Source organism: Chroicocephalus ridibundus, chromosome 16 (assembly GCF_963924245.1).
Source record: "Chroicocephalus ridibundus chromosome 16, bChrRid1.1, whole genome shotgun sequence".
NCBI classification, from domain to species: domain Eukaryota; kingdom Metazoa; phylum Chordata; class Aves; order Charadriiformes; family Laridae; genus Chroicocephalus; species Chroicocephalus ridibundus.
The window spans coordinates 11,122,459-11,140,968 of record NC_086299.1 but is presented as its reverse complement, the minus strand read 5'-3'; the positions used below and the strand labels follow the sequence as shown (position 1 = coordinate 11,140,968).

At 57.9% G+C, this 18,510-nt stretch overlaps 1 protein-coding gene across 2 annotated transcripts in view; it reads right to left on the bottom strand.

The window, feature by feature from the left end:
- EPHB2 (EPH receptor B2) overlaps positions 1 to 17,461 on the bottom strand; it is a 140,617-nt gene extending 123,156 nt beyond the window's left edge. For both annotated transcript variants that reach the window (XM_063353540.1, XM_063353541.1), the window contains exon 1: positions 17,255 to 17,461. In XM_063353540.1, the coding sequence (XP_063209610.1) occupies positions 17,255 to 17,339 (85 nt within the window). In that variant the 5' untranslated portion in view covers positions 17,340 to 17,461. The remainder of the gene's footprint in view (positions 1 to 17,254) is intronic.
- Positions 17,462 to 18,510: the final 1,049 nt, after the last annotated feature.

Sequence of the window (18,510 nt, the reverse complement as noted above, 5' to 3'; positions counted from 1 at the left end):
CTGTTTCCTCCCGTTAGTAACGCAGGATTCCTTACCTCATACATAACTAACGACCCAGGGACCGTCTGGCTGTAATTCTCTTAAAAATCACACATGCCGTCTGCAAGCGTCTAGCAAATAACTAAGACTTTGGCCACAGCTGAAATGGATGCATCAAGAGCACGCGACGACCAAACAACTCAGCTCTTTTCTACGTGGATAATGGCCTTGTGGAGGTGGGAGAAGCCACAGCCACCGTTTATCTTCATTTCTGGGCTTTTCAGTTATGACAGTTTCATAAACAAGCCCAAGGAACCACGGCCACATGAAATTCCTGTACGACACCTCCACAATAGGTTGAAAAATCAAATCCTGGGACCAGCCATTAAAATTGGATTGGAGGAAAACCACAAGAAAGTTCCACAGCCTGGGGCCAGTACCGGTCTATGTTCATACGAATAAATGGGCAGCGGGGCAAACCCATGTAGCTCTTTGCAGCACTGTGTTTCCAGACAGCATCCCCATCCCCCTTGCCCAGGTCAGGGAGAGATGAGACCAGAAGCACTTTGGAAGGCAAGAAGAAACTTCAAAAAGATCTTTATTGCTTGCAACAGCATCCTGAGGAAAAGCCGGTGGAGATCTATGAGCCCCACCAGCCAGCGGAGACCACGAGGCAGGGGACAATTTCTGACTGAGAAGTATCAGAGCATATAATACTTGAGGGACTGGGATGGGGAGAAGGAGGACTAAGAAAATCAAACACATTTCACAGCGACCGACTCAACAGACTTCAAGAATTAGCAAGCAAGGGCCCATGAGGGGACGCCTGGGAGAAGAAGAAAGCTGGTAAGTCCTTGAAGACACTAAAGCAGAAACATCTCAGTGCAGAAGGATCAAGTTTAGTGGATGCGCTAGGATTATAACGCGGTGAAATGGTAGGCATTCAAGGTCTTGCTCAGCCTGAAATCACTTCTGGGAACATAATGAAAATGCTGATGTAACTCAAATCATAAAGAATTAAAGAACAGGAGTATAATTAGCACCAGTCAACATACTTCGACAGGAAACAGGTCTTGTCAAACAAATCTGATTTCATTCTTCACTGAGATTACAAGTTTGATTGGTGAGAGTAACCGTGTACAAGGCAGGAGGCTTCTGACTACCGAAACCAGGAGGCGTGACGGCAGCACGGGGAGCAGAGCCAGCCGTGCCAGCGACAGCACAGCCGTTGCCTGGGTGTACAGCTCCGTATCGCCAAAAACATGCTAAAGGGATTAAGGGCTGATTAGCTGGCAGGTTCCAAGGAATAGTTCCCAGCACTGGACCTCAGCGGGCTCCGCAGGAACCAGCCCCACGTTCACTTTTGTCTTAGGGCCAGCAGGATGGAGAGGCAGGAAGGAAACCGATGCTGAAGTATCTAATGTTCTTCCAGGCTCGCAGAGCATCTTCAGGTAAAGGATGTGGGATTCACCTCCCTTGGCATTCACCATATGAAAAAATAATGCTTCCACTTAATGTAGTTGTTAATTTTCTACAGATAGTAACGACAGAGAAAAAAAGGCCCCAGAGGACAAGCCAGATGATCTAAAACAGCCATTCCAGGCAGGTGGACTGAATTGCCCTCTGCAGGATGCTCAGGGAGGGGGTTATGCTAACAGCTTACATTATAACCCCCACTTTTGTGCTAGTGATTAAATTCACCAAATCATCTTAAATGAAAAGTTTGGGGGTGGGGGGTGGGGGCCAAAACCCTTAAAATAAATTAAACTCTGTAGGGAAAAGCACCGGAAAGCCTGGCTCCTCCAGCAAAGGCACCTCAAGCTGGTGCTGCTCAGCAGATGTAAGCACCAGCCAGGAAAAACTCCAGATGGTCCCAGTGACACGGTAGCAACGATGGGGGACAGCCCCCTGCGCCCGGCTCTGGCACCACCGCATGGATGCTGTTCCCACCCGACAGACGTTTGTTGCGCATGAAACAACAGGACGGCTTCAGTCCGCTTCCAAGCGGGCAGGTGTCACCAACAGGACTGCCATCACAGCCGGGGACCTCCTTGGGAGCCAGGAGGATTAGGGCTAAGTCTGGGTGTGCAAACGAATGCCAGCTTTGCTCTGCCTTCCCCTCCATTGCTAGGAGACCAGGAGCGTAACCATGGTTTTAAGGTTTACAGGAGAAAGATGACCGTCCTGGGCAGGAGCATCTACAAGGTCCCATCGATGAGCCACCCCAAGACACAACCGAGGTGTGCACAGACCTGCCTCAAGGACGAGCATTTAGGACAGGGAATGTCCTCAGCAGCCCCCACATCCATCCATTCCCTGCCCTGTGGCTCCCCAGAGGGTGAACGACAAAACTCAGGGCACCCTGAGAAAGTCCTACAGATAGTATTGAACCAGGGGCTCTTCCACACCAGGCATCACAGCTGAAGGTGAAGGTGGTGAAGGTGAGGGTGAAGGTGAGGGTGAAGGTGGGAGCGCACCCCCGATTACAAAGGGACCACTTGGTGCCCAGCCCAAGCTTTAGGATTTTCAACAGCTTTTGGGAACTTGCTCAAGCTGCAGCAGAGACGAGACAGGTCTGAGCTGAGGTGGGAGATGGGAGATTCCCAGGTCCTTGCCCACCCCGAGGTTAGGGAAAACTCTCCAGCACCCCAGCAAACAGGAAATCCATACAGAAGAAGCCCTCGGCAATGGGGAGGGAGCAGCTGCTGTTGTCAGTGCCTTCTGGGCCTGTCGCGGCTGCCTCTTACCCCCTGCCTCCCCAGCCAGATCCTCTGACATCCAACACCGCCGCTGCCAAGCCAGCCCAGTTGGGTTCCCCCACTAATACAAGCAGAAAAGCCATGCTTTGCAGGCTCCTTTAAAGTGGTGCCCTCCCCCCCCAAAAAAAGACTTAGTCAAAGCAAATGCCAGACCCATTAAGAGCACAGGACCTCACAGCCAACAGAGGAATGCTTGGGCTTGATGGACTGTTTATAGAGTCTTTTATAGGAAGGATGGGTAACCTAATCCCAACTACAACATTTTTTATGCTGCTCTATGAGGGTTCAGCTGTGATTAAACTGTTGGCACAGTCCCATGGCACATAAAACCATGGAGACCAGCAAGTCGCATCCCTGCCGGAGCCCTGCAAATGCAAGCGGCAAAACTATTCCAAGTATTAAAGGCCAGTGAGCCCCACTGCGGGCCGTCCCCGCTCACACCTCCAACAGGCCTCGCCGTCTTAAGAGACCGAAATAAAAGTGACTCCGTAGTCAATCTCTGGTGAATATTTACTCCTGCTGCAGTCCAGAGCAGGGCAAAGGATAACCACCCCTGCAGGACTCCTTTTGGGTCCCAGAAACTGGATCCCAGAAACTTTTTGGTCCCAGAAACAGGAGATGCAACTGCTCTTGCAAAAAATGTGCTCTCGGCAGTGGGCTTCAACGTCCTTTTCTCCTAGAAGCAGTCCCAGGACCAGCTCGGGGCCCTCCACCACCCTCCTAAGACATCAGATAAAATCCCACAGCAACGTTTTCTGAGCGGTTAAAATGCTTGATTTTGAGCCAACCTCGCTAAACTGAGATGATCAGAGCTGTGTGTCCCAACTGCCTCTACCAGGCTGCCACTCCATGGCTGGAGCAGGGACTGTGGCCCCCAGCATGGGCAAAGTTCTCCCAGGGAGAGGACGTCCCAACACCTCAGGAAAGCAGCTCAGGCAGACTTTGACCCAGGAGACCATACCCACCTGGGACAAACCACCACCGGGGTGCTCTAAGTTGACTGAGAAGGAAATGAATATTTGGAGTGGGAGAGATTGGAAGAACGGGGACCTCCAAGCCCAGGCTTGGCACAGGGTGGCACCAAACCCACGCTGGAGGACAGGCTTGTGCAGCAAAGCAAAGCCCCCTCCTCCAGACCCTCAGCTTAGCTGGAAAGGGAAAAAGAGTGGGGGAGGGCTGGGGCAGGAACCCCCTCTGCCGCAACACATCGATGGGACTGTACGTGGGATGTGCATCCTCGGAGCGGGACCGCTCGACGTCACACCAGCAGGGTCTCCCTCGGCGCGGCTGGTGGGTGGGATTTCGTCAGGCAATTTGAACATGATGTTTGTTTCATTTCATTGTTACAGAATTGGAACAAAACCAAGGCTTCTCTTTTTTTTTTTTCTTTTTTTTTTTTTTTTTTGGCTTTGTTGACTCATCCATCAATTTGTCTGGTCTCTATCACGATACTCTCTGGCACGATGGGGCCGCCACACAGCCGTTCCAGGTGGGCTGCCAACGCCCACATTAGCCCATGGCCATGCGCGGTGGCCTCTCAGAGATAAAGCTCCGGGGCACGCTGAGCACAAGAGGCTATCGGTGATTTCAAACCCTTCTTCTGAATCAATCAAAAGGCACCACCACCTCAGAAACCCTGCCTTAAGCACCCTCAGCCGCAGCGGCCAGGAGCGGGACGTGTCCCTCGGCGCACAGCCGGGCTCTTCCTGTGGGATGGGACTTTGCCAGCAGTTTTATTTTAGCCCTGCACGAGAGTCCAGCACATCACTGCCACCAGAGGGAAGGAGACTCCGCAGCGCTTAGGATGCTGTTACCTGAGCCTGTGCACCCAGGGGGTTCCTCCTTCCAGCACACGTAGCACAGACCCCGATGCACCACACACCAGGTGATGGGCACCTTGATGGAGACACAAGGAGGTGGGCATGCCGCCATGGCTCCATGAGCTGACGGCACCCCCAGGAGACCCGCAGCAGGGGCCAAGCCCTTCTCCACCCCTCTGGCCACCGAGCAATTTGAGACTGGTGGACGACACACCCAGGGCTGACCTCACAAATCCCATTTTCTTCCCTTTTCCCTCTGCAGCCCACACACTGAGGACCTCCCAAACGCACCGTAAAACGCTGGGTCAGCCTTCCAGGGGCTCAGCACCCCCCGGCGGGATCTCAGGCCATATTTAGGCCACCCAAATTACAGGGCAAGACTTCTTGAGGGTGACCTGCCTTGCTTCCCCCGGCACGAAGCCACTTGGGCAGCCCCTGCCACTCTTATCTGTCGCACCACAGGGATGCGCAGGATCCACCGGTCCCTCCTGTTGGTCCCCAAATGTGCCGCTCCCAAATCTACCAGAGCCGCTGGCAATGTCCCCTCCACATCCCTTACTTTTCAGTCCAAAATACAAGCCCCCACCACGCAGCCCCACCTTTTCTTACACAGAGACATAGGGAAACATGGAGCAGCAAAGCAACGCTGCAGGGCCCAGCCCACAGAGGATGTACTTCACCCTCAGCCCCGCAGATAAGCAGGGATGAGCTTGTGAAACGCTGAGGGATGAAAGCAAACGCCAGGGACGAGTTGGCTCACTCGGCTTTTGGCACGTGCCCATGAGCCGTGTCCCACCAGGATGGGGACAGCCACTTGCTCAGCCCCCGAGGGACCAACCTGGATGCACTCCCCAGCAAAGCCTTACTCGCATGGGTCTGCACCTCCTGCCTGTCCCGTGGCTCGCCATAAACCAGCGGAGCCCAGGAGACTCCCCCATCCACCCCTCGACCCAAGGAGGAGCATCAGCAACCTCACGGAGCGGCGCAGGGTTTAACTCAACCCGGGAACAGAGGCCAGACAACAAATGGGAGCAGCTGCCAGTAAATTCAGTGTTTCCAGAGGATCTGTGTTTATCAAAAGCTGTCGCTCTCCAGCCAGAACAGGTGTCAGTCACAGCAAAATCTCGTGGCAGCTATTCAATCTGAAGCCACAAGAGTTTGACATCAGACCCAAAAAAAAAAAAAAAAAAGCATCGTTAGCAACTTCTCCGCTCTCCATCTCACCTGCAGCCTTGGAAAAAGAAAGGTGAAGAGCCAAAAGGAGGAGAAAGCCAGGTGTATCAGGCAGTGGCTCCGTGCAGCAGCAGCGTGGCCACCCGAAGCAGGCATCTCCCCATCACTAGACGACGCTCAGAGTGGATCTGCTCCCCCCCGTGACAGAGCCACATCACCGACCGTCGCCCAGCTGCCACGGGGGGACTCAAGGCAGCACCCACCTACCCCGGGATGGCTCTGCCGCGCACCCGCGCTGGCCTCATCCCACCCGCAGACTCGCTGGCTGCCTGCTGCCTGCAGATTGACACAGAGCACAACACCGAGCAGACCCTGCGCTGTCTGTTCAACACTTCCCACTAGCCAGACACCGACCCCTACTAATGCTGCCAACATCCTAATTAGCACCTTTCCCGTGCCTGCCCTGCTCCCAACTGCTCTGCATCTGTCCGAGGATTCTCTTTGAGGTTCCCCAAAGGTAGAGCTGTCGAACCAGGACGAGTCCCGGAGGTGCTGGGCACCCCTTCCCCTCCAGAGCAGCTGGCACAGCCTGCTCCTCCAGCCCACCCCAGCGCCCCGCTGCGCTACTGCGCGGCTGCTGTCAAGGGATTTCCACACGGCATCACGCACGCTCCTGTGTCCATCCTTTCCAAGCCACCAGAGCAGTGCTAACGTGCACCAAAGACAGAAGAAGCCCAGGAGGGTCCTTGTTACACAGGGGCTATCTGGCCCTCCACGCGGTGGGTAAGAGGAGCGAGGCTTTGTCCCGGTTTCGGCATGGACAGGGCGGCTCCAGCCTCTGCCCGGGGAAGGCATTTGCCCGTGGCGGGGCTGCTCCGCTCTGCCTGCCCCAGCCCACCTCCATGCTGCCACAGCATCGCACCCGTGCCAGGCAGGAGTGAGTTCAGAAGGGCAGACACCTCCGTCCCACCACCCTGCACGCTCCAGCACCGGGCAATTAACACCCCGCCACCAGCCATTCCCCACGTCCAGGCATTGTCCGCTCTCTGCTCCCCAGGGAAAGAACAAAAACCCATCAGCGGCCCCCTCTCCTTGCCGGAGCTGCGCCCGTTTCTACGCCAGAGCAGCGCGGAGACCACGTGCCTGCTCGCATTTAGCACGCAGGTGCTCTCCCGCAGCCTGCGTGCCGGGGCATGCGTACAAAGGCCGGGGACGAGCACACACAAACCCGGCGCTCAGCCACCTGCACGGGCGCTCCGCAAGCAGGAGGTGGTGGGGATCCCGCAGGAGAGATCCGCAGGAAATGCTTTCCCCAAAGCTGGCACGCCGCGGTTAACTCTCCCCAGCCTGGCCAGCCCCCTCCCTGCAAGGAAAGCACTCCAGCCAGCCCATACACCTTGTTTCATTTCATCCGCGCTGCCCCCGGTTCATGCGTTTCCCCTGCTCGCTTTGTCCCCTGATACCAGACGGGCTTAAAAGTAAAACAAGGCAAAGATTTATTAAGTGAGGCTCACCGTAAAGGTTTCCGAGTTGCAATGGCAGAGCCTGGAAACAGGATTACAAGCAAAGCAAATCATGAAACGCGACCGTAACCTCTGCACGGCGAGATGTGACCCCTCACGTGCTCCAGCCCATCTCGCACCCAAGCATGTGGCGTGCACCGGCCGGGGCAGCTGCCTGGCCAGCGCGCAGCCGCTCGCCACCACATAAACCTCTCTGTGATGGTCCAGGGCTTCTTCAACATCCCCTCTGCTGCACCCACCTCGTTGAGCTGGCCCGATCCTGATCTTCAGCAGGCTTGATAGAATCACAGAATGGTTCGAGTTGGAAGACACCTTTAAAGGCCATCTAATAAAACGTCCGCTGCCATGAGCAGGGACACCTTCAACTAGGTCAGGTTGCTCAGAACCCCGTCCAACCTGGCCTGGAACGTTTCCAGGGACGGGGCACCCACAACCCCTCTGGGCAACCTGGGCCAGTGTCTCACCACCCTCATCGTAAAGAATTTCTTGCTTATATCTAGTTTAAATCTTCCCTCTTTAATTTGAAGCCATTGCCCCTTGTCCTATTGCCACAGGCCCTGCTAAAAAGTCTGTCCCCATCTTTCCTGTAGCCCCCTTCAGGGACTGAAAGGCCACACTATAAGGTCTCCCCGGAGCCTTCTCTTCTCCAGGCTGAACCCCCCCAGCTCTCTCAGCCTGTCCTCACAGCAGAGGGGCTCCAGCCCTCCCAGCATCTCTGGGGCCTCCTCTGGCCCCGCTCCAACAGCTCCGTGTCCTTCTGCTGTTGGTGCCCCGGAGCTGGAGGCAGCACTGCAGGGGGGTCTCACAGAGCAGAGCAGAGGGGCAGAATACCACCCTTGCCCCGTGGGGGATGCAGCCCAGGCTGCAGGGGCTTTCTGGGCTGCCAGCGCACATTGCCAGGTTGCATTCAGCTTTTCACCCACCACTACCCCCAAGTCCTTCTCAGCAGGGCTGCTCAACAAGGCCATACAAAAAGCTGAGCTTGCAAGAAAAGAGATGCATCTCATGAGAGAAAGGCTTGAAGCCAAACTCCAGGAGGCACCACCTCGTCCATACCCGGGGAGAATGAGCTGTAGAGTCACCGGAGCCAGTGGCAGGGAAGGATGCTGCCAGCTCGCTCCAGGAGCTCCTTCCACTCTTCTCCACTCTATCCAGGAGCACCAGCCATGGCCACCAGCCCATGCCTGGAGGGAGGGGAGAAAAGTGGATGCACGCAGATACGGGTCCTGGTAGGACACACACACACACACCAGTCTCTTGGGTGAAAGCAACCACACACCTGGAGGCATCTGAACAGCCTGGTCCTGCCCAGTTTGTCCTCAGACAAACCTGCCCAACCCTGTAGTCTCAGTGAGCAACCCAAGCCAAAGCACTTGGGTTCGGTGGTCACCCCACATGAATGAGTGGCCTCCTGGGAGGCTCAAAAAAGCAGGATCTCCTCTGGAGACTGAAGTGCATCCAAGGGCTCCCTTGTCCCCTGCTCCACGACAGAGTGCTCCAATCGTTCCTTCCTTGCCCTGAGAGACTCCGGGATGGGAAGAACCTGCACTGCCACACCACAGTGCATGTGATGCTTCTCATCAACAGCCTCCCACAACTCCCGTGCACCAGGGCTGCGGAAGATGGAGATGCCTTCTCTCTCCTGCATTCCTCTACTGAAGATCTTTGGGCTCACAGAAGGTCTGGACAGTGGGTCCAGAGGGTCCAGCCCCTGTTTGACCCTCCTCGCCCTCCCTGGCTCTCCTCCTCCCCTGCCTCGCAGCAGCAGAGCAGCGTTCCACCAGCCCTCCAAACAAGGGTCCCTGCAAGCCACGGCGAGGACGTGCAAACAGAGCTCACTACACTCCGGCAGGGTCCCCTGCAATCTGGGGACATGTTTTGGGAGCCGGGATGACACTTCCCACAGAGCAGGGCTCACTTCAGCCCACTGCCAGGCAGACGGACCCCCAAATAAGCCCAGCCCGGCTGGGCACCGGCCAGCGAGCTGCTCGGCGTGGGATAGCCCTCACCTGGGATATGGTCTGTCCCTCGGTCCGCTGCAGACCAGGTGTCCCCATGACCTCCAAAGCCTGGGTGGGAGCAGAGGGGAACAGAGCCCTTTGCGGCCAGCCCGACTGGGCCTCCCCCTCCTCTCCCATGCCGGGGGCTCGGCAGCCAGACGCAGGCTGCCCAGGAGCCCGGCCGCGGAGCCCATTGTTCCCTTTGTCTGGCCTTTTGAGCACGAGCCTGCGCGGCTCAAGGCATCCCCTCCACCGCAGGGACGTTCACACGCTCGGCCGCCCTCGCCACCCCCCGACCCGCTCCGTCGGCGGCCGAGGGGCCGAGCACCTCCCCTAAACCCAGGCTTCGCCCCCGCCAGATGAATCCGGGGCTGAGGGCAGCCCCTCGCCTCCCCCAGCTCCATCCAGATGCTCTCGCCCTCCGAAACGCCGAAGAGGGCAAAGGTGAGCGCCCACGGGCATTTTCTAGGGAACCGTACCCTTGCCTGGCCACCCTGCCAAAATCAAGAGCCTGCGTAAGACTGGGAAGGCATTCCCACACTCGGAGGGTCCACCGTCACCGCCAAGGCGATGAGCACCCGGAGAGATGGGGACCCCTCCCAGCGCTTTGTCTCGGAAGCTGCAGATGGTCTTGAAAGCCAAGATGGGAGCTGGGGGGCGATGGGGAACCCACTGAGCATGGGCATCCAGCATCGGAGCCTGGAGAAGATGCCTTTCCCATTGCGACGGACCTCAAAGACCGCATCCGCCACAGGAAGCTGAGCCAAAGGGATTCCTGGTTTCCCTCCCACCTCCAGCAGCGTATCGGGGGGATGCTCAGGGAGGAGGCGCGGAAAGCACCCCGCTTTTCAGCATCAGGGGCTTCCTGGTGCCCCCGGCACCCAGGATGGGCAGGGGTGGGCTTCACCCCACCCAATGCGCTCCTGCCTCCACCCTCCATCGCTCCTGGTTTTAAACCTGCTGCTTGAGAACTTGAGCGGGTGAAAAAATACAGAACAATGAATCACCACCCCTTCATCACCCTCTTCTTCACACCTCCCACGGCCCGATGCACCTCTGTGACCCCCCCAAGCTGCATCTTTCCTGACCCCCCCACCCCGTCCCTGTACCTCTCCTGTACAAGCATCTTCACCCTCCTTTCCCAGCCTTTCCCAGTTCTGAGTTGATGCTTTCAAAGAGCCATCCACAATGACTTTAAGATCTCTTTCTTAAAATGCTAATAAGTAATTTAAAGACTGCCAGTGTGCATGCATGGGTTTAGGGTAATTTTTTCCATGTGAATCCCTTTTCATTCATCACTGACTACTTTTAATCTGCCACTTTATAGCCTGGTTATCCAGTGTCATGAGATCCTTTTACATTATTTTAAAGACAACTGTTGTTTTTATCGTCCTGAATAATTTTGTATAATCTGCAAACTTTCTCGCCTTTTGAGTTCCCACCCCTTTCTAGCGCGTTTAGAAATACGTCGCACAGCACAAGCCTCACGCTGACCCCCGTCCAGTGGGAAAACTGACTCTTTGTTTCCCCCTCTTTAAGCAGATTTTAATGCGTAAGAGAGCCCTTCCTCTAAAATTAACTGGAGTCGCCCGGATCACCCAGGGAGCTCTTCTTAAAGGATGCTTGTCCCGTTTGCTCTGGCTCCAATATTCATTTTACCAATTTATTCTAAAATATAAGCTCTTCTGACATCACTTGATGGCAGTCTCTCGGCCCTGCCCTGGGAAGGAAAGCTCCTTGGCAGGACTCCTCTTGGCCCCGGCCCTTTGGGGGGACACCGAAGTTGTTCCTCATCTCACCAAGTGCTCCATCCTGGCCGGTTTTAACCTCCCGATTCTCATTCATTTTGGGGGAGGGAGCTGGGGGGGGGATAATTCATTTCTTCTCACAAGTTATTTTTCCAGCTCCTCTCAGGCTGCCATATATGGTTTTGCATTCACCACGCCACCGTTTCTGATTTTTTTTTCTATTTTCCCCTTTTAGACACCACTTCCACTTTCTGAAGAACATCTTTTTACCTCTGGTGACCTCCTCCTTCAATTTGCCATTTAATCAAGATTTATTTTCTTTTTTAAAACTCCTACATTAAACGGCTGTGTGCATTTATCCTGAGCCTTAATATCATTTCCCAGATCATGTGCAAGTATTTCGCTATTTTAGCTGCTTTAGCTTAAAGGAGCTTTGGCCAGCTCCTTCATTTTGCCTGATTTACAAAACGTTACTAGGTAGTATTTTTAAGTGCTGGTCATTTTACAGACGGACTGCCTCTAGGACAGGTAAGGTGTAAAGAACGTCATTTATTAGACCAACCGATAAAGCTTCACCAACTTCTGGAGCTCGCCAGCCCCTTCTCGTGCCCGCCGGGAGACTGGACCCGCTCCCCCACGCCTTGCACCACATTTGGTGTGATGCTCAGGTCTACATCACGAGATCCTCCTCTCGTGGGCTCTCCAAAGAGCCGTGATCATTCGCAGTCACTAACTGGAATTCCTGAATAATGCCCCTTTGCGATGTTTATAGAGGCAAGGACCATCCGCAGTCATAGCCGTGTTTTCTGCCCTCGTGGCCCGTTTCATCTCCCTTAACGCTTGGCAATTGGTGCCACGAGCCGGGTCAGAGGGGCAGCAGAGACCTAACGCCGCTCCCCCTGTCCCCCAGCATGGAAATTCAGAGAGGGGCAGAGGGCACGGCATGATCCTCACTTACTCCTTCACCTCCACCCCGCTTGGCTCAGGGAGGGGGCAACGCACCCCTGTGCCGCACCCTGGCACAAACTGCCATCCATCCAGCACGTCCCCAGGTCACCTGATACCGATATAAAGTCGGTGTCGATATATCCCTACACACACCCCCGCGGCACCTCTCCTTCCTTGCACCCTCCCGGCCCCTGGGGGGTCCCTACCCACCTCCAGCATCCCCAGCGCTACTCCCGCATGCTCCCTCCATCCCTGGGTACCAGCCAGGGCAGAGCCCCCTCCCGAACCGCCCCCCCCGGGCGCTGCCTCTCCCTTGCGCCCGCGCCGCACGTCAGCGCCTTATCGCGGGAGGCCCCGTCCTTACCCCCTTATCTAACGGCTGAACTTTTGCCTCCCAGCATCCCCCCACTCCCCCCATCCCCACGCGCTCCAACGGGCAGCCGCGCTTCTCTCCGGCGTCTCTGCAAACCAGAAGCCAGGTTTGGGAGGGACTGCAAACCAGGGTGGGAGCCGACTCCCCCGATGGGGGTCGTTCTCCGTAAAAAAAAGGACTTTGCGTGGGATGGGAACCCCGGACAGACCCAGGCACAAGCACCCATCTCAGAGGGGTCGGTCTATCGGGAGCGGGCGCGTGTTGGGGCAGGAGCGGTGGGCTCCGACTCTGGTTTATCACCACTCCCGGCTGCGCTCGCACAAAAGCGCTCAGGCCTGGGGAGGTATCCCAGCATCCAGCATTTACCCGGCTCCCCAGGCAGGTTTTGCAGCCCCACTGGTGCCCACCCCTCTTTACAGCCAGCTCAGGTATGTGTACACAAAGGGCCGCTGACTAGTGCGGGCAGATCCTCAGCCCATCTGCAACAAGGACCACTACTCCCATCCCTGGGAGACAGCCCCCAAACTCCTCGGCAGCAACCCCAAGGAACGGCCACATCCCTTTTGCACCCCCGGATCCCTCTGTAGGGTGTCCCGAGGAGCTGGGGGACATCGGTGACCACGCCAGCCCCAAGCCCTCGTCCCCTACAGCCCTGTCCCCTTGGCATCTCCCTCCAGCATCCGCTCCCTCGGCTCTTCTCACCCAGAAAAGCTGGAAATACAGCAGGGACTGCAAGCAACTGCTGCTCCCAACCAGGAAAACCAGAGGAGCAGAGCTGCAACGGCAGCTACACGTTTAAAGCGGGCACCCATTTGGTCTCCAAAAGGAGTTTTCTCCCCCAGTAATGCAAAGAGCAGGCAGGTGCAAGGAATGCACCTCATCAAAAATTAACCCCGGGAAGAGGGCCGGGAAGGGGAGGCAACGGCAGTGCGGCGAGCAGCACGGGACCGACCCGAAAACACAGTCTCTGCTCCACGCCTCAGGCCCATTTGTCATAAAATTTTTTTCCAGCCTGGACTCAGGGCAGCGTTTTGAAGATCTGAAGTTCAAACACGCAGGATGGACTGGCTTCTTGACAGATCCTGTGTTTTTCCCCGGACCTGCTGCTCTGCCGCATCCCATGCCTCTGGAGCGTGCTGGGCTCGCTGGGATGCTCCTGCAGCTCCTACGGTCCTGGCACACCCCGGGCACATGCCACCTTCCTGGAGCACCGAAGTCAAAGAAACTGCCCTGGTGTGACCCGTAACCCTGAAGAGATGGCACGTGTACAAGAGAGGTGACCATATCCTAACAATAAAATGCGTTATAGCACACATAAAATACAATATGCGGGATATTATGTACACGTATGCAACATAATAAATGCATAATGTATATTGTGTACGTTACAATACATTATTAACCATGTAGGACCACAAAGGTCCTGTCTCCAGCTTGCTCGGAGGGTGGGCATGGGTGCTGGTGTCCACCACCTCAGCCACGGCGTGCCCCGGGGATGCCCGCCCCAGGAGACGATACAGCCCTCCCGCCGCAGCATCCCCATCCCAGCCCAAGGCCGGGCTCAGGAACAGGACCGCTCGGCGCCGAAGGATGCTCATCCCCGAGTCCCCTCGCCCGCCTGTGATGCTGCTTCCCAGCAAAACTCATGCCGGTTGATCCTCCCTCGCCCATCAGAGCCCACCGCTGCCTCCACACTGCCTGCTCCCCGCCTGCCCGCACCCTTGCAGATATTATGGCCATCTCATTCCTCCTTTCGCATTTTTTGGCACACGGCTGGCTTTCCTCCAGCCCTCGGGAAACTTGCCAGCGCCACAAGGTTTATGAAAAGTTAACTCCAAGGGGGTGAAGAGCGCCTTCGGGGGTTTCCCCCCCCCATGCAAGTTAGCTGCGCTGCTGATTTTAAAATACCTAAGTGCCCTTCCCAGCTCCCCCCAAAAATACCTCGGAAGTATCAGTACTCCAGATACGCGTGCAGAGTACGCCAGCAGGAATACAAAGAGGAGCCGTTAGTGATAGCGGCACTGTTACCAACCGGTGTGGGATCCAGACCCTTCCAGGACTCCTTTGTTCTTGACTTTCTGGTTGGTTTTTTTTTTTTTTTGAAAAAAACACACAAAAAGAAACTTTCCTTTTATAAGCCTGAACTTTCTCAGCTGCAGATACGTTACCTTGCAACTGCCTTAACAACTGTACGCAATTCCTAACCTCTGCTTTATGTACATTGTCATCCGCCTCCCTGTTTTCCATATTGATTTATGTTTTACGTTCTTTTCACATTTCCTTTTAACAGAGCTGGTTTTAACCAAACGGCCCTTCCTCCCGAGCCCAAGACACGCATTCTGCTGGCCAGTGAGTAATCAACTTCCAATTTTCATACACACTCCTGTTTATATTTCCTTCCCTATCGGCTTTGTTTCTAATTAAGGTTTGTTAAATGCAAGTGAATATATAGCGTACAGAGAAATATAAAGCATGTAGATAAATAAACACCCCACACACACGCGCACTGACTAAGACTGCGCTTTCAACCACGGATCCCAAAGCACTTTGTCATGTTCATTAACAAAACCTCGCGGCTCCCTTGGGAAAGACGCTTGTATTATTTTACGCCTTGTAATTAGGAAAACTGAGGCACAGAGGAGACAAGTGAAATTACCGGCATTACAGAAAAGCTCCGTAGCAGAGATGAAAACAGGACTCAAGAGGCAGGACCCCCGGGCAAATAACCAGAACACGGTATTTCCCTTAACGGGCTTTTTTTGCCCCCATTTTGGCCCTGGGAATTTGCCCGGGCTGGTGACGGCAGCGCGGGGGGCATCGCCACCACGGAGGTGGCCTGTGGCCGGGGGGATGTGCTGGGGTCCAGCCACTGTCGGCGGTTGGGTCAGTCTGGCCACACCGAGGGGCCCAGAGCACCCGGAGAGGCAGACGGCGTCCAAGCATCCCCGGGAGCCCCGGGAAGCGGCAGCTCCCGAAGAGGAGGAAGGAGTGGAGACGCGCCCAGGGAGCTGCGTCCCACACGCTTTCGCCTCGCCAGCTCTCCAGAAGCCTTTGCAAGGAGGGAAAGGCTGGGACACGGTAGCTGGTTGCCACACGCTGCGAGCCACCATCACCATGCACGTACACAAGGCAGGTGGAACCAGCGGGGGCGTGGGGGGGACGCCGACAAACCCAAATCAACGCGTTCAGCTGCAGATGGGGATGGTCGCTGGAAGCACGGTGCAGGGCCCCATTGACCATGTCCGCGGGAGCACCTCCATCCGTGGTGGAGCACACCTTACAGCGATCATCTCAGGCGGGTGAAACCCCCGGCTGTCATGTGCCGCCCCTTTGTCCCCAGATACATATTCCCAATCCCTTGGGATGAGCCCAGGCGCTCATGCATCCAGTCCCTGCTACTCCTGCCATGGCGGTGGGAAGGCCACCCACATCTCCAAGCAAGCACAGAAGAGCCGCGGGAGCTGGTCACCGACCCCTGGGCATCGCCCAGCAGCTCCTCCGGGCACGCAGGAAGGGCAAGGCGGGGTGGAGGTGTCACCCCGTCCCCGCACAAGGCGCCTGGTTCCCTCCCCGGCCGCAGTCAGCGCTGGCGGCTCTGCACGGCCAAGCCCGCTCGGGCCCCGCCGGCCAAGCTCGAACCCCGCTCTAAGTGTCAGCGCTGCCGGCGGATCAGGGCAGACATCCCACGTGGACACGTACGCTCCCACAAACACGCTCATCACCCCACCTCCCCCCCCCCATAATTAAAAACATACTGGGCTCATTTGAATAGCATAGCTGGCTAGCGCTCTCCACTGCAACGTAAATAGTCCTATTTATGCCAAGCTCCCATATTGTAAATATCACGATGTATAGCTGGCCAACCCATGAGTCATCTCCCAAAACTCCAACTTAATAAATGGTGCCTCATCCATGTTCCAGACAAACACCGTCCGTGCAGCTCCCACCGCCCGGCGCCTCCACGCCCAAGGCCAGTGGCGGCCGCCCAGCCAGGCCCAGCGAAGCTGGGGGGACAGCAGGGCCACCAAACCCCTGGCCAGCTCGCACGCAGCCCTCCCGCGATGAGCAGACACCCGTGGACCGCGCTGCAGGGGAATGAGCCGGTTTTTGGCCTGACATCTTGCTCTCACCCCTGCCCAGCCCGGTTCTCCGGTGCTTCCCGGGGCACCCATGCAGCGGGAGGGCGGGAGGCAGGGAGGCACGGCTGAGATGGGCTCGGGAGCGCGAAGACGTGTCCTCCCTTGCCCAGACCCCACCACCCGGCTCCCGCCCAGCCCCTTCCCCGCGCACCCACCACCCCGCAGGAGCTCCCCACCTGCCGCCTGGCTCTGCTTTGTCTGAGCACCGGGGGAACTCGGCGGGGAGCCCAGCTCCTCCCGGGGACGCCGGGAAAGCCACGCCGCCAACGGGGAGCCGGCCATGAGCTCCAGGATGCCGGCAAGGCCTTGTCGAGGTGCACCCCAAAGGCTCTCCCAGGCGGCAGCGGCGGGCACGGCGTGGCAAAGCCCGGGCATCCCTAGGAGAGAGGCTCCGTGGTACCCAACCAGCACCCGGGGACCTGCTGCGGGGGCGCGGGGGTGCCGGGGAGGGATGCCCACCTTGGCGAAGGGATGGCGGAGAGAAGGGCAACGCAGCGATGGGGAGGGTCTGGGGACGGGGAGTGGGACTGGGACGGACACACACACACACACACACACACACGAGGGGCCCCCAGCTCCGCACCGGGCTCCGGCGGCAACACCTCCAGGTGGGGCAGCACTTCCCCAAAAACTTCGCCTCCCCTCCAGCGCTGTGGCGGGGGTAAGGGGGGGAGAGGGGCGGAGGACAAAGTGCCACCCCCCCAACAAAAAAAAAAAAAAAATATAGGAAAAAACACCCGCCGGGAAGCACACCCTGCCCCAGAAGGGCCCCCGCCCCGCCGCCCCCCTTACCTTCCACGGCGGCGAGCAGGGGCAGGAGGGCGAGGGGCAGGCAGCAGAGCCACAGCGGCCCCATGGTGCGCGCCGGGCCGGGCATCAGAGGCGGCGCGGCCGGCGCTCCATGGAGGCGGCGGGGCGAGCGGCGGAGCGCGGACCGAGCCCCTCGCTGGGGCCGCCGCCGGCGCGGGCACGGCCGCGGGCACGGAGCGCACCGCCGGCCCCGCCGCCGCGGCCGGGCCGAGCCACCGCCGCCGCCGCGCGGGGGAGCGCCCCGCGCCGCCCGCCCCGCCCCGGGGCGCCGCGCTGCCGGCGGGGGCGGCGGGCGGCGGGCGGCGGCGGCGGCGGGCGGCGGCGGGGCGGGGGGCGGCGGGGGGCCGGCGGCGCGGCGGGGGGGCGGCGGGGCGGGCGGCGGGCGGCGGCTCCCCCCCGCCCGCCGATGGTTTCTCCCGGAGCTGTCGATCATCCAAGAGAAAGCCGTGATTTCAGCCCAAATCTGCCTCGGCGGGGCTGACGCCGCGCCGCAAAAAAAAAAAAAAAAAAAAAAAAAAAAAAAAGAAAAAAAGCCGGGGAAACGGGGAGGAGGGTTTCCCGGAGGGCTGCCCCCGCCTCCGCCCGTCCCACCTCCCGCAGCCCCGCTCCGGCCCGCCGGCCCCGGGCTGAGCATCCCGCCGTGCCCCTGCCGCGGGGGGGGGGGCGGCGCAGGGGAATGTGCTGGCTGCGGGCAGGGCCCGGCAGGAGAAGGGGACGCGTCCGGCGGGGCAAAAATCACCAAAAAAAAAAGGAGTTGGCAAAATCCGTGGGTCGTTGCTGGCGGGGACCGGGCGTCCCCGGGTCCCCTGGAGTCAGCTCCGGTGGGGCAGGAGCGGAAGGTCTCTCCTTTCCCATGTGGAGAAGTTGTGAGTTGGTTCCAAGCGCCATTCCCACCAGACGGGGTCAAGCAGGACTTTCCCAGAAGGTGCAAGCTGAGACCCAGCTCCACCTCTCCCTCACACCACCCAACAGCTCGACATCCCCACACACGTCTGCCCCTTGGGCACCTCATGAGCCAAACCCTCTTCAGGACATGTGTGACCGTTACCAGGCCTGTTTGCCGCAGCAGGTTCCCTCTGCCACTACCCTGACATCTCAGCCCTCCCAGCCTGCTAGCATCCGCTTTGTACCCCGCAGTGCCCCTCTGCTCACCTCCCGCAGCTATGCCTCGGTTTCTTCTGGCTGGGAGGGGGGCCAAACGCATCCCGCAGAAAGCACGCGTGTGTCCTGGAGGATCT